This window comes from Aquarana catesbeiana, linkage group LG03, assembly GCF_042186555.1.
Source record: "Aquarana catesbeiana isolate 2022-GZ linkage group LG03, ASM4218655v1, whole genome shotgun sequence".
Lineage (NCBI taxonomy): Eukaryota > Metazoa > Chordata > Amphibia > Anura > Ranidae > Aquarana > Aquarana catesbeiana.
Window position 1 is genome coordinate 300,655,571 of NC_133326.1, and position 14,678 is coordinate 300,670,248.

Sequence of the window (14,678 nt, forward strand, 5' to 3'; positions counted from 1 at the left end):
TGGCTGTGCTAAAGCTTCAAATCCTACAAACTCTAAAAAGCATAGTTCCTATACATAGCAAATCTTAAAGTAAGTGGCAGGAGCGGGCCTTGTGATATGTGGAATTCAGTGGCAGAGGATTTCATGAAGGACCCTCAGAGTAACACCAATGTTTGGGGCCCCCTATTCAGCTGCTGACCAAGTGAAAACACTTATTTACTGTAGATTATAGAGTATAATCTGAGTGGCTCTATACTATCATGTACCTCATCCTGCTTAGCGAAATTGTAAATATAGAGGAATGGGATTATAACGGTGCTACTAACACTTATTTCATAACAAGTTGAGTAAAAATATAATTTATTAATACAAAGGGATAAAGAAAAGGATAAACGGGATATTGAAACAGTTAAAATCAATGGTAGAGCATATACAAAATACATGTATTGGGTTGCTGGTGACCCACAGGGGAAAAGAGAGGATGGTCACAGACGGAAGTTGAATCCCAACATGTTTCGCCAATGATGGCTTCCTCAGGGGATAGTGTGCACTGGCGAAACATGTTGGGATTCAACTTCCATACTTCCAATGGGGCCATCCTCTCTTTTCCCCCGTGGGTCACCAGCAACCCAATATATGTATTCTGTATATGCTCTACCATTGATTTTAACTATTTCAATATCCCCTGTTTATCCTTTTCTTTATCCCTTTGTATTAATAAAGAAATTATATTTTTAATCAACTTGTTATGAACTAATTGTTAGTAGCACCGCTATAATCCCATTCCTCTATATTTGCAACTTGTTTACTGTGTATAGATTGACAGCTAGAAAGAAGCAAGCCGTGTTCATGTCTAGAAGACAGTTGGAGGGGCCTCAACATCCATCTGACCCACATCTAGTCTAAAAGAGCCCCTGAGTCCCAGGGGGCCTTTGTGCAATGTCTGAAAAAAGCGTATGTCTGCTCCTGCTAGTGTGCTCATAATGTATTAGTATATGAAACTTTCTGTATTTGTAGTAAATGTAATAAAGCACATGCTTCTTATAGACTGAAAATTTTAAATTCTAAAAGCATGTAACTCCAGAGCAATATCTATAGATTCTACTGTTATAAAATGATTGGTTAGATGGTTGAACTAGCCTAAATTTTGTTAAGCATCTGTGCGGCGATTAGACTATTTCATTTTAAAGGACAATCAGGTTAACTGATTTTTATTAAGGCCATCTAAACCAGATTAAAATCTAAAACAGGTTAACACAAATGCTGTCAATTCTTCTGTAAATCTTCAGTTAATCTGAACAAGCCATACAACTGATCTATGCATAAAGCGCAGAGGTCCCCAAACTTATTTGGCCTATTACCCCCTTTTTAGTAAAAAAAAAAATTATTCAGTAACCCCCTCTCCCCCACACGGAAATCAACCTACTTTAAGTGAACAAACAGAAAGATGTAGTGACAAACTTGTGGTCTTTTATGTATCTATATTTCAACGCTTGTTTATGTGGGGGGGAAAGATGAACGGAGATATATTTACCCAATCCTCCACCCCTCTCTGCACAAGACTGGTCCCTGCAGCTCCTGCACCCCTGAATTTTATCGGTCTTAAATCTTGATGACCTCAAGCCCAGAGCAGAAAGCCCTGCTCTGGACATGAGGATGCCTGGAAGAGTCCACCCCTGGATCACGGGGCAGCGCCATCTGCCAGGGGAGTGAAGATTGGGGTAAGTATAAGAGTTTCTCCTCTCCTCTGGACAAAATAAGCACTTAACCCATGCAGTGCGGGTGCAGCCCCATTGGAAAGGATCCTTTTTTTTCTGCCAAGAATTAGGCTTTAAGACCTTTCGGCAGACTTGACCACTGAACGATTTTAACTTGCATTTTGTGTGTTTATTTGGAAAATAAAGTAACCAATACAACTTTAACTCTATGTTACACAACTGTTAAAAAATGTTCAAACTGTTTTTCTACATTTTCTTCTCTTTTCTTCTTTCCTTATGCTTCTACTGGCCCCTTATTTTTATGTAACGCCCCCAATTGCACCCGAGGCTACTATCAACCCCCTGGATCATTCCAGTGCCCCCCAGGGGGCAGTATCACCCACTTTGGGAAGCACTGTTATAGAGAAACTACCTATTGAAAATAAATATGCACAAACCACCACAGCGCACTACAAGTCTCAGCTTTCAAAGTCCAATGATAGTGATGTCCATGATAACCAATACGGCCATTCTTTAGAATATAAGCTCTACGAGCAGGGCCCTCCTGTACCTTTTGTATTGAAATGTACTGTAAATGTGTTGTCCCCCCTCTACATTGTAAAGCACTGCGTAAACTGTTGGCACTATATAAATCGCGTATAATAATAATAATACTTTTATTCTAATGTGGATCCGCGCTCCTGTGTTTCTACCTATTGAAAATAACAGACAGGTTATCCAGAACATTATGGTGTTAACTACTAAGTAACATTAAACTGAATATTTAGTGATACATCTAGCTGTGGAGTAGTATTCAAACCATTCTATACAATGCAAGAGGAAATGTTTAAAATATTTATATACATGGACAGCTGAGGTCAGACAATCCAAGAGCTGTAAAAAGTCTGAGCAGATACCTGGTTGCCAACCCCAACCAAAATAACATAGCAGATTCGCTACCTGGTTTCAATTGTCTTGGAAAGTATTCAAAGTGAAATGCAGATAGATAGATAGATAGATAGATAGATAGATAGATAGATAGATAGATAGATAGATAGATAGATAGATTCAATGCTTACAATGCTTACCACAGATATAGTTGAAGCAGCATGGATCATTGTCTCTAACTAGGACTGCAATCTGGTCCCCTTTGCACTCTGGATGTGAAGCTATTGGGCAGGCAGATGGGTCACACACTGTTAGGAAAAATTGGATTTATTTTCTAATGATGCAGAAGTAAAATAAAACAGTATTCATCAACTGTTTCTTTACCAACAAAGCTATGTGTTAGTATTGGTTACCTTTTTTTGCCCTTCTGCTATTTGTGCTATTTGCTATTTGTCTTACCATAATGTTGAACTAAAGGAAATCTATTTTCTTGTCATTTTTCATTGCTGTACCATGCCTTTATAGCATAATAAAAAAAATCAATTTTTTAATCTGATGTGCTTTTTCAGTTAGAGCTTTCCTTCACAAATGGGCATTGAAGTGATACACTGTAATTATTTTAATTTTAAAAAATAAATCTAAGTACCTTTTTCCCCAATCGATATACAGCTGTCACATGTTTAAGATAAAGAAAAATAGCCTTTGGGATACAGAGTAAAAATAAATAATAATATCAATAAACTGTTTTAAATTGTCATACACATATACTATATATATATATATATATATATATATATATATATATATATATTCAAATCTTTATTATGTTTTGCCAATAACATGGTGTGGGCAGATTTCTGCCAGTCACACCCTTCCAGCCTGTGTCTTAAAACAACAGGGAGGTGATTACTCCATTAATCTACATGTAATATCCAACCCACATTGTGTTTAACTGGTTAGTGTGGATGGAGGAGGAGGAAGGAAGTGGGCTGTCATTTACCACTGTGTATACGCCCACATGTGTGACTCTAAAGTCACATTGGCTGTAATAGGGAGGAAATGCTCAGCACAGAACTCACAGAACTTACTGAAAATTGAACATGTGCAGAGCTGCCAACACTGCTCTGCAATATCCCTAGCTAAATTGGGGACTTGGACAGAAAGGGGAGATAGAGAGCAGCAGGATCAACCAGTTTTTTTGCAGAATACAGAAAACAAATCTCATAGTGACTGAGTGAGTGTGAGCAGCTTGTAATACACCATTTATTGATAGTTTTTTCATTATGTGGGTTTAGTGACACTTTAAGGATTAAATTCAAAAAGTGCATTGGATAACTCAACAAATGGATTATCTTGTGTTATCAATACAAATGCTGTGTCCACTAATTCTTGCAGAAATTTACCAAAATCACACAATATTTTCACACTTCTTATCATGACATTGCATGTAAAAGTCCGTTAACAAAGATCATCGTACAGATTATCACTGTTTAAAATATCACCAGCTCCAATCTGGCAAAAATTATTAGATGCCATGGAGTGTCTATTGAGGAGAGCAGCAGAAAGAGAAAAGGTTTAAGCCAGGGGCGGACTGACCATCGGGCAGTTCGGACACTGACCGAGGGCCCGTGGCCAGTAGGGGGCACCATGACAGCTTCCACTTCGGGACCCGATCTACCCGTCAGCTAGCTGTGATTGACGGGCAGATCGGGTCCCTGCTCACTGCTAAGAGAAGTGTAAACAAACCTCTCGTGATGCGCTTCTCCCCGCCGGCCCCTCCTTCCCTCCCGTCCACCCCAGGTGCTTGTATCTGTCATCATCTCGGACGGACAGAAGAGAGGAGGGGCCGGCGAGGAGGAGCGAATCCTGAGAGGTAGGAAAGAAAGTGCAGCAGCTTGTACCACGTGCTGCTATTAGAAAGTTGCTGCAAAGCTTCCCACCCACAGTGTCCCCCTGTGCCCCCCACCTCCCCGCAGTGTCCCCCTGTGCCCTCCACCTCCCCACAGGTACTCCCTGTGCCTCCCACCTCCCCACAGTGTCCCCCTGTGCCCCCTACCTCCCCACAGTGTCCCCCTGTGCCCCCCACCTCCCCACAGTGTCCCCCTGTAACACCCACCCACAGTGTCCCCCTGTGCCACCTCCCCACAGTGTCCCCCTGTGCCCCCCACACCCCCACAGTATCCCCCTGTGCCCCCCACCCTCCCACAGTGTCCCTCTGTGCCCTCCACCTCCCCACAGTGTCCCCCCTGTGCCCTCCACCTCCCCACAGTGACCCCCTGTGCCTCCCACCTCCCCACAGTGTCCCCCTGTGCCCCCCACCTCCCCACAGTGTTCCCCTGTAACACCCACCCACAGTGTCCCCCTGTGCCACCTCCCCACAGTGTCCCCCTGTGCCCTCCACGCCCCCACAGTGTCCCCCTATGCCCCCCACCCTCCCACAGTGTCCCCCTGTGCCCTCCACCTCCCCACAGTGTCCCCCTGTGCCCTCCACCTCCCCACAGTGTCCACCTGTGCCCTCCACCCCCCTACAGTGTCCCCCTATGCCCCCCACCTCCCCACAGTGTCCCCCTGTGCCCTCCACCTCCCCACAGTGTCCCCCTGTGCCCTCCACCCCCCCCCCACAGTGTCCCCCTGTGCCCCCCACCTCCCCACAGTGTCCCCCTGCGCGCTCCACCCCCCACAGTGTCCCTCTGTGCCCCCCACCTCCCCACAGTGTCCCCCTGTGCCCTCCACCCCCCTACAGTGTCCCCCTGTGCCCTCCACTCCGCCACAGTGTCCCCCTGTGCCCCCCACCTACCCACAGTGTTCCCTTGTTCACCCCACCTCCCCACAGTGTCCCCCTGTGCCCCCCTACCTCCCCACAGTGTCCCCCTGTGCCCTCCACCCCCCCCACAGTGTCCCCCTGTGCCCTCTACCTCCCCACAGTGACCCCCTGTAACACCCACCCACAGAGTCCCCCTATGCCACCTCCCCACAGTGTCCCCCTGTGCCCTCCACCCCCCCACAGTGTCCCCCTGTGCCCCCCACCTCCCCACAGTGTCCCCCTGTGCCCTCCACCCCCACACAGTGTCCCCCTGTGCCCTCCACCTCCCCACAGTGTCCCCTTGCACCCTCCACCCCCCCACAATGTCGCCCTGTGCCACCTCCCCACAGTGTGCCCTCCACCCCCCACAGTGTCCCCCTGTGCCCTCCACCTCCCCACAGTGTGCCCTTCACCCCCCCACAGTGACCCCCTGTAACACCCACCCACAGTGTCCCCCTGTGCCACCTCCCCACAGTGACCCCCTGTGCCCTCCACCCCCTCCAAAGTGACCCCCTGTGCCACCCAACCACAGTGTCCCCCTGTGCCCTCCACCCCCCCCCCCCACAGTGTCCCCCTGTGGCCTTCAGCCACCCCTCCACCGTGCCCCCCTGTGCCCTTCACCCCCCAGAGTGTCCCCCTGTGCCTTCCATACCCCCCATGGTGTCTCCCTGTGCCACCCACCCACAGTGTCCCCCTGTGCCCTCCACCCAACTACAGTGTCCCCCTGTGCCACACACCCACCGTGTCCCCTTGTGCCCTCCACCCCCCCATGGTGTCTCCCTGTGCCCTTCAACCCCCCCCCCCACGGTGTCTCCCTGTGCCCTCCAACCCCCCCACGGTGTCCCCCTGTGTCTTCTCCCCCAACAGTGTCCCCCTGTGTACTCCACCCCCCACTGTGTCGCCTTCCCCCCTGATGGCTACCCTGAGAGACACTATGTTAAGTCTGGAGGATCCCAGTGCTCTACTGTGTGCCCTGTGTTTTGGTTTGTGCCTTGCTATTTTCCCTACTGCGTGCCCCATGGCCTGTGACGTGCCCTACTGTGTACCCCCTTATGTGCCCTACTCTGTGCCCCTTGCCCTGTGATGTGCCTTGTGATGTGCCCTGCTGTGTACCGCCTGTTGTGCTCTACTGTGTGCCCTGTAATGTGCTCTACTGTGTGCCTCATGCCCTGGGATGTGTGCCTCATGCCCTGTGATGTGCCCTGATGTGTACCGCCTAATGTGTCCTGTTCCCAAGGATGTGTCCTAGGATGTGCCCTACTGTGTGCCCTGTGCTCTGCTGTGTGCCCTACTATGTGCCACATGCCCTGTGATGTCGGCACGCCCTGCTGTGTATCTCCTGATGTGCTCTGTGATTTGCCCCGCTGTGTACCCACTGATGTGCCCCTGTGATGCACCATGCTGTGCTCAATAATGTGCCTTGCTGTGTACAGCATAATAAACCCTGCTGTGTGCCCCTTGATGTGCCCTACTGTGTGCCCTGTGATGTGCCCCATGCCCTGTGATGTGCTCAGTGCCCTGCTGGGTGCCCCATTATGTGTCCTGTGTGCCTTGTGATGTGCCCTACTGTGTGCCCCATGCCCTGTGCCCCATGATGTGCCCCGTGCTCTGCTGTGTGCCATGTGATGTGCCTTACTGTGTGCCCCATGATTTATGTAAGTGGGGCTTTGTGTAGGTGTGGCTTGCATGTGGGCGGAGACACAGGGGGCCCCATGATCTTCTATTGACCGGGGGCCCCATGAGTTGTCAGTCCGCCCCTGGTTTAAGCCCAGGTTCACACTGAGCTGCCGGAATGAAGCCGTGCGAGTTCAACTGAACTTGCACGATTTCACCCCCGCATGTCAGTCCTGATTTCGGCCACGATTTCAGAGACATCTGTGCAGGTTTCTGAACAGATGTCAATGTAAATCGCAGCCCGAAATCGCAAAAAGTAGTACAGAAATTACCTTTTGAAATCAGTGCAGCGCAGCAGATGCAGCGTCGCACCAATTAGGACGGTGCCAATGACGGCAATTACCGCCGATTTCACATGTCAAATCGCATGTCAAAACGCTCCAGTGTGAACCAGGGCTTAATGACTAAATATCAATTTTCAAAGAATAAATGTATACCATGAGAAAATGATCATGGAATGACAATAAAAAAATCATGTAGTTAAATTAACATATAGTGGGGTTGATTTACTGAAACTGGAGAGTGCAAAATCTGATGAAGCTCTGCATAGAAACCAATCAGCTTCCAGTTGTTTTTTTGTCAAAGCTTAATTATCCACTTCCTGTCCGCCATATAAGAAAATGATGGTGGGTGGGATGCGCTCTCATTCTGGGACGATGTCATATGACAGCACCCCAAAACGGGCACTCTCATGCGCCCGGGGGGCATGCAGCGCGGCGATCGCAGTCAGGTCGTGTTTCTAGGACATGGTGTGACCCCGAACTTGGTAAAGAGCCATGACACGGATCTTTGCCCATGTGATCGGCTGTGTCCAATCACAGCTGGTCATATGTAAACAAGGAAGAGCCATTTATCAGCTCTCCTTGCCTCACACTGACAGAGTGTGTGGCAAGGAGAGCCGATCAGCGGCATCTCCTCACAGGGAAGACATGTACAGGTAATCAGGGCACTGATCATCAGTGCTCTGATTACAGTACAGCCCCAGCAGTGCCCATCAGTGCCACCAATCAGTGCCCATCAGTGACATCAATTAGTGCCTATCAGTGACACCAATCAGTGCCCATCAGTGCCACCAATCACTGCCCATCAGTGCCACCAATCAGTGCCCATCAGTGACATCAATTAGTGCCTATCAGTGACACCAATCAGTGCCACCAATTAGTGCCCATCAGTGCTGCCAGTCAGTGCTGCCTTTCAGTCCCCATTAGTGCTGCCCATTAATGCTCATCAGTGCTGCCCATCGGTGCCAATCAGTGCCCATCAGTGCCGTCAATCGATGCTGCCTATCAGTGCCCACCAGTGCCGCCTACCAGTGCCCATTAGTGTCACCTATCAGTGCCCACCAGGGCCACCTATCAGTGCCCATCAGTGACACCTATCAGTGCTCATCAGTACCGCATATTAGTGCAACCTATCAGTGCCCATCAGTGCAGCATATTAGTGCCTCCTCGTCGGTGCCACCTAATCAGTGCCCTTTAGTGCCGCCTCATCAGTACCCAAAAGTGCAGCCTCATCAGCGCACATCAGTGAAGGAGAAAAATTACTTTTTTTTTCAAAATTTTCAGACTTTTTTCTTTTTTTTAGCAAAAAATAAAAAACCCTAGTAGTGATTAAATACCACCAAAAGATAACTCTTTTTGTGTGAAAAAAATTATAATGATACAGTGCTACATGACCGTGCAATTGTCATTCAAAGTGTGACAGCACTGAAAGCTGAAAATTGGCCTGGGCAGGAAGGGGGTAGAAGTGCTCAGTTGGTTAAATAAGCTGAAGTTAGAAGCTGAAGTTACCATGCACAACTGCAACAGATTTTACACTTTCCAGTTTGAGTAAGCCCTGGTTCACACCGGTGAAGCTTTGAAAGCATGCTACATCAGTGCGATTTACACTGCCAATTTCATTGCGGCTTGTGACTCCATTTAACAGAAGTCTATGCAAGTCTCCATGACATCAGCAAAAAGTAGTGCAGGAACCTTTTTCACAAACGCTGCAATATGAGTCGCAGAAATATGAACGGTTCCATTGCCGGCAATGGGGTGCGACTTGTCATGCGATTTGGAACTGTCAAATTGCATGGTAGGTCACACTGGTGCGAACTGGGGCTTAATCAAGTATGTCTTAGGCTGGCTATAGGTTATGCAGTTGATGGGGAATCCCTCCCACTGCACTATTGTATTTTGACAGTGGGAGGTGTCCCTGCCATCAGAATACAATAACCACTGCCAATGGCTATAGTAGTAGTAGTAGTGATTGTATGAAAAAAAAAATCAGACAAGCTGGTTGTGCTAAAGTCAATCGAAAGAATGACTACAGTACAACCAGCCTGCCCATAGATGGATCGAAATTTGTCTGGTTTCTGCTGAACCGGACAAATTTCAGTCCATCTATGGCCAGCTTTATTGAACTGATCCAGCCGATCTATTGCAACATATCCATATGTACAGTATTAATCAGATATGAATACAGAAGTCAGCAAATTCAGCACTACACAAACTGCTGGGATCAGAATTTGGTTTTGTAGGAATAGCTGCTCTGCCCAATAGCAGCAACAAGTATATGATGAGTGATGTGTTTGAAAGAGTCAGTGTTGAGTAAAGAGTTCCAGCCTGTACCCAAGAGCAAAAGTATAACTGAATAAAGCAATTACAGTAGGTTTGTGTTACAATTGACTTTTTGATTTCCTGTGGGATAAAATGTAACAGAAAATAAATACTTACCACAGTGAAATTTAGGGCAGCAGGTACCTGGTATATAATCTGCACCCAGTCTTTCCCCAATCTTACAGGTTACAGGTCTTTCACACAAGGTTATGTTACATTCTATAAACATATAATACATAAATTACAATAAATCCAAACTAAATAGTATGCTAGTACATTAACTATACAACATTCAATATATTATTTTGAAATTAAAGGAACAAAACAATAATGTGTGTAACATTATTAGAATTTCATTTGAATCTTTTTAGTTTAAGAACATCCATTCCAATTTCTAATTTTCAGTGGGGTCATTTCGATATTCATTTTTGACCAAAGTGATGAGTAAATTCGAAGGAGAAGGATTGCAATTTTTTCTTGAACAATCAAATTTCTAATAGCACTGGAGGCTGGTGGAGCCAGCATCTGACATTTACATGCTGCAGCTACCTTAGTGCAGAGACTGCCGCCATCTTTTTTTAAATGTAATTGCTTGTTTTTATTTGTGATTATAGTAAAGTTTCAATTTTACACTATGGGTGGTTTTGTCTTCCTCTGATTTACACCCACATAAAGGAGCTGGCACGATCGGCTGCCACATCGTGGGCATGGACATCCGCAGGTAGGGGCAGAGGGGGTCAAGTGCCCCCCTCTGGAATCAGGAATCGGATCTTAAATTCAGCACAGTTGCTTCGCTTTTGGGGTAAGGGCAGCCCGCACCAGGATGCCACCTGCCGGTGGGGTGACACCATCAAGGTGCTGTCAAGCCCCCCCCATCAGTGTAGTGTGACTGCGGGTTCTTTTCCCTGCTCATTTCAGCAGAGAACTCAGCGCGCTGTGGCAGAAGAGAGGCGAGCTGCGGGCTATCAGAGGTTTCCCCCGTTCGCCCCCCCTTTCTCCTGTCAGGGAGAAGAGAGGGCAGCTCTCACTAGGTTCCCCACCCAGCCAATCAAAGGAGACTAGGAGAGGAGAGTATCATGGGACATGTAGTCCCAAAGATTTGCGGCCCTATTTTCCACAGGGAGGAGGCTACAGCTTGATCAAGAGAGAGATTGAGAGACTGCAGCCTGGAAAAAAAGCTGAGGGAGAGAGTGCTACAGTACAAAGAATGAGGCGTGTGCTGGGGGGAAGCCAGAGAGAGAGCCACGCTGCCCAGCGCCACCAGAGAGCCACGCTGCCCAGCGCCACCAGAGAGAGAGCTACACTGCCCAGCGCCACCAGAGAGAGAGCCACGTCGCCCAGCACCATCAGAGAGAGAGACACGCTGCCCAGCGCCACCAGAGCGTGAGCCACACTGCCCAGCGCCACCAGAGAGACATGCTGTCCAGTGCCACCAGAGAGACATGCTGTCCAGCTCCACCAGAGAGAGCCACGCTGCGCAGCACCACCAGAGAGAACCACGCTGCCCAGCGCCACCAGAGAGAGAGACACGCTGCCCAGCGCCACCAGAGAGTGAGCCACACTGCCTAGTGCCACCAGAGAGACATGCTGTCCAGTGCCACCAGAGAGACATGCTGTCCAGCTCCACCAGAGAGAGCCACGCTGCCCAGCACCACCAGAGAGAACCAAGCTGCCCAGCGCCACCAGAGAGAGACAGACTGAGCCACTGCCAGGGTACAGACATGCTACGCTACTGACCAGAGTCACCCCTGGGGAACCCAGAGTGAGCGATCGTCCAGCCGGAGGGATCACTGCTGTAGTTTTGCTGGGTCTGGTAAGAGGGCCTGTTGGCCATTATCCATTACTTATCCTAGGGACTGTACTACGTCTGCAGTCTCTAACCATGATAATGTGATAATGACATTGTCGAAAAGGGGCAGTGCATGGGTGACCCTAAAATGATGCCCCCCGAAAAAAGTTCTGCGGATGCCCATGATCGTGGGAATATTATTAAGCACAGTGAACCCACTTATTTATTTAAGGGGTCACTTTCTAGTGAGTGCTTGAAAAGTTGGGTGGAGGTCACCTTGAAGGTGTCATTTGGATTTCCTAAAGAGCACTGCAATAATATTGTTTTAAAGTTACGGGTGAAGTTGGACTTAACACATTACTCATTTTTGTGGACTTGCAATTGACACTTTTATTGGCATATGGTCACTTTTATTCATCTTAGTTTGTCACCCATGATAAGAATATTGCTATAACTAAGGATTTTTGCACAGCAGCAGGGTATTTTATATAACTGTTTGATTTTTCATACGGATGTTCGTGCAAATATTGGCATAACAGTTTGTTCGAATATCTACTAGTGTATGGCTAGCTTAAATATATAAGAATGTGAAAGTCCCATTAAAAACGATCTTAAAGGGTATTTAACCCCCCTAGAAAACATTATATTGCAGCTTGCAAGTCTATAGATGTAGTATTAATTTAAGTTATATTTCTTTTACTTGCACCTGGTGATCCATACATTTCCTGTAGTAGGGTGACATTCACATTACTGTATCAAGACAACAGAAACGTTAGTATTCCTCAGAGATTAAGAAAGATGTAACTGATAAAAATGCAGCACAGGCATACAGCACAGAAAGTTAGCAGCTGATGAGATTTCTTAAGCCGCCTATATTGTACATGGATCGAAGTTCAGCAGTGACCGCCCAAATTTTGATCCATGTATGGGCACCCTGGTTGTACACAAGTCGATCTATTGATCACTATTGATACAACCAGCCTGTTGGGTTTTTCTTGAACGATTAGTGCCACCGGCTATAGCCGGCAACATTAATTATTGTATTCTGCTGGCAGGGAAGGCTCCCCACTGGCAGAACACAATAGCACTGTGAGAGGGAATCACCCATCAACACTGACTCAAGCAAATTTCTTTCCTTCCACCGATCAACCATACAGCATATAAAAATCACATGTATTATTTCAACCTGGTAATGTGTTGTTCATGGACTTACATACCGCAGATTTTCTTTGGGCAGCATGATCCTTCTTCAATAATGCTGATAAGAGTCTCTCCCTCCTGCCCACAGGTTGGAACTGGTTCCTCCCTGCATTCAGGTTCTAAAGATACGACAGTGCCATTCTCCAGGCATTTTGACAGACAGCACTTACTGACAGATGAATGCCATACTTCTCCTGGTGAACGTGGGTGTCCTTCATTATCAGTGCATGCTGAGATAGGAAACACAGCTTACAATTAACTTTGAAGCATGTTTTAATATCTGCTCATTGTACTTTATTCATTTGACCAAACATGCTAGTAACTGGCACAGCATTGGACCCCCCTCAACATATCTCTTTAAATATCAAAATTGCATTAGTTCAAATATAAATGTTAAATAAACACCTGAAAGCGATCAGCCTGTGTCTACACAATCTATAACTATGCACACATAGCAAAGACGAAAGTTTGAAAATAAAGGTCGTACTTCAGTTATCCAGATTCAAGTGATTTTAAAGTAACATGTTTTTAATCAAATCTCGAATACCTACCATTTATTCAACACAGATATTAAGGGGATACATTTTAAATGTCATTTTAAACATATTAATATTTACTGTGGCTTTATAATCTTCCAATTAATTAGTAGGTCTGCAACTCTACCTCCGGCATTCTAGCCTAATATTTTTCTGTATGCGGTTGGGTGGGTTGTCACAAGGCTTCATACCCAAAAGAGTTTTATAAAATAATAAAATGACGCACATGATTTTACTGAGTTATACTCATGTTTTTATTTAATTATTTTTCATAAAAAGTGTTTAAGTGGGGTCTGTGTTAAAAGTTACACTCCAGTTTTGAAATACAAACATGAAATAAAGCCTACCCATTTTGTTTTGGGTTTTAATCCAAAATCTAGGAGCTCTTTTGCTTAGAATGTGTTCCCAACACACCCACTGAAGGCTCCTTGTTGACTTTCATATACAGAAATCTTAAAGTATCAAAGTATTAGTATCAAGAGTCTCAGACAACCACTATTCAGATTATAACGAAAGTTTCATTCTGATTGGTGATGCCTACAACAGGGAATATGTTACACACAGGACAGGCTTCAGGAAACAAACCATTTAAAACCATATGTGGAGAGCTGTGTACATTTTGGCTTTAGTGGATTACACAGAACTACAGTCTTACAGCCTCATGGATGAGAATAATATTCCGTGTTCATTCTAGTACATGGGTGTCCAAACCTGTGGCCCTCCAGCTGTTGCAGAACTACAGAACCATGAGGCAATGCAAGGAAAGTCCCATGAGGCATTGCAAGGCTGACAGTTGCCAGCATGACTCCCAAAGGCAGTGGCATGATGGAACTTGGCTCCCAAATTCAGAGGCATAATGGGACTTGTAGTTTCACAACAGCTAGAGGTCCGCAGGTTGGACACCCATGTTCTAGTAATTCTCACAGGTGGCTGCCCCTAGCTGCCGCTATGCTGCTATGTGAATATAGTGTAAAGGAAACAGAGATAACTCTCTGACTTTATCACAGTTGTTTGTTGAATAGCATTGGTCGTTCACTGCTTAGGTTCATTTGTTGGCTGGGATTGCTGTTTAATGTTCCCTCAGTTAGGCCTCATTTTCATTTGTGTTTGGGGGGGGGGGCAAAAAAAAAATGGCGGTTGAGCCAGGTTTATAATGCCCCTCAACCACCTCTCTAATCTGCAAAGGCAGCTATACAGGGGTATTCACATGCCATGGCAAAAATTATGCCCCTGCTGTGTTCAGCTGGCAGCACCACTCACCGAACACAACCCATTCAGCTAAATGAGCCATGCCGCATCTGCATGCATTGCATGAGGTTGTAGTGTAATGGTGCAGGTGTTTAGGGTTAAAACAGGAAACAAGCAGGCAAAACAATGCCTACTCACAACCTGTCAAATGCCATCTGAAAATTGTTTAAGTGGGAATTGCTCTTCAATGGGCTAATTCTAGTGTACATGAGCCCCTACGGAATACATCAGCTAAAGGATTTCAGATTTGGGGAGCAGGTGCTA

At 46.4% G+C, this 14,678-nt stretch overlaps 1 protein-coding gene across 1 annotated transcript in view; it reads right to left on the reverse strand.

The window, feature by feature from the left end:
• Positions 1–14,678, reverse strand: part of OTOGL (otogelin like) — a 202,821-nt gene that overhangs the window by 32,038 nt on the left and 156,105 nt on the right. The window contains exons 31-33 of the mRNA XM_073620249.1: positions 12,648–12,860; positions 9,759–9,860; positions 2,765–2,872 (exon numbers count right to left, since the gene is read on the reverse strand). Of these exons, the coding sequence (XP_073476350.1) occupies positions 2,765–2,872; positions 9,759–9,860; positions 12,648–12,860 (423 nt within the window). The remainder of the gene's footprint in view (positions 1–2,764; positions 2,873–9,758; positions 9,861–12,647; positions 12,861–14,678) is intronic.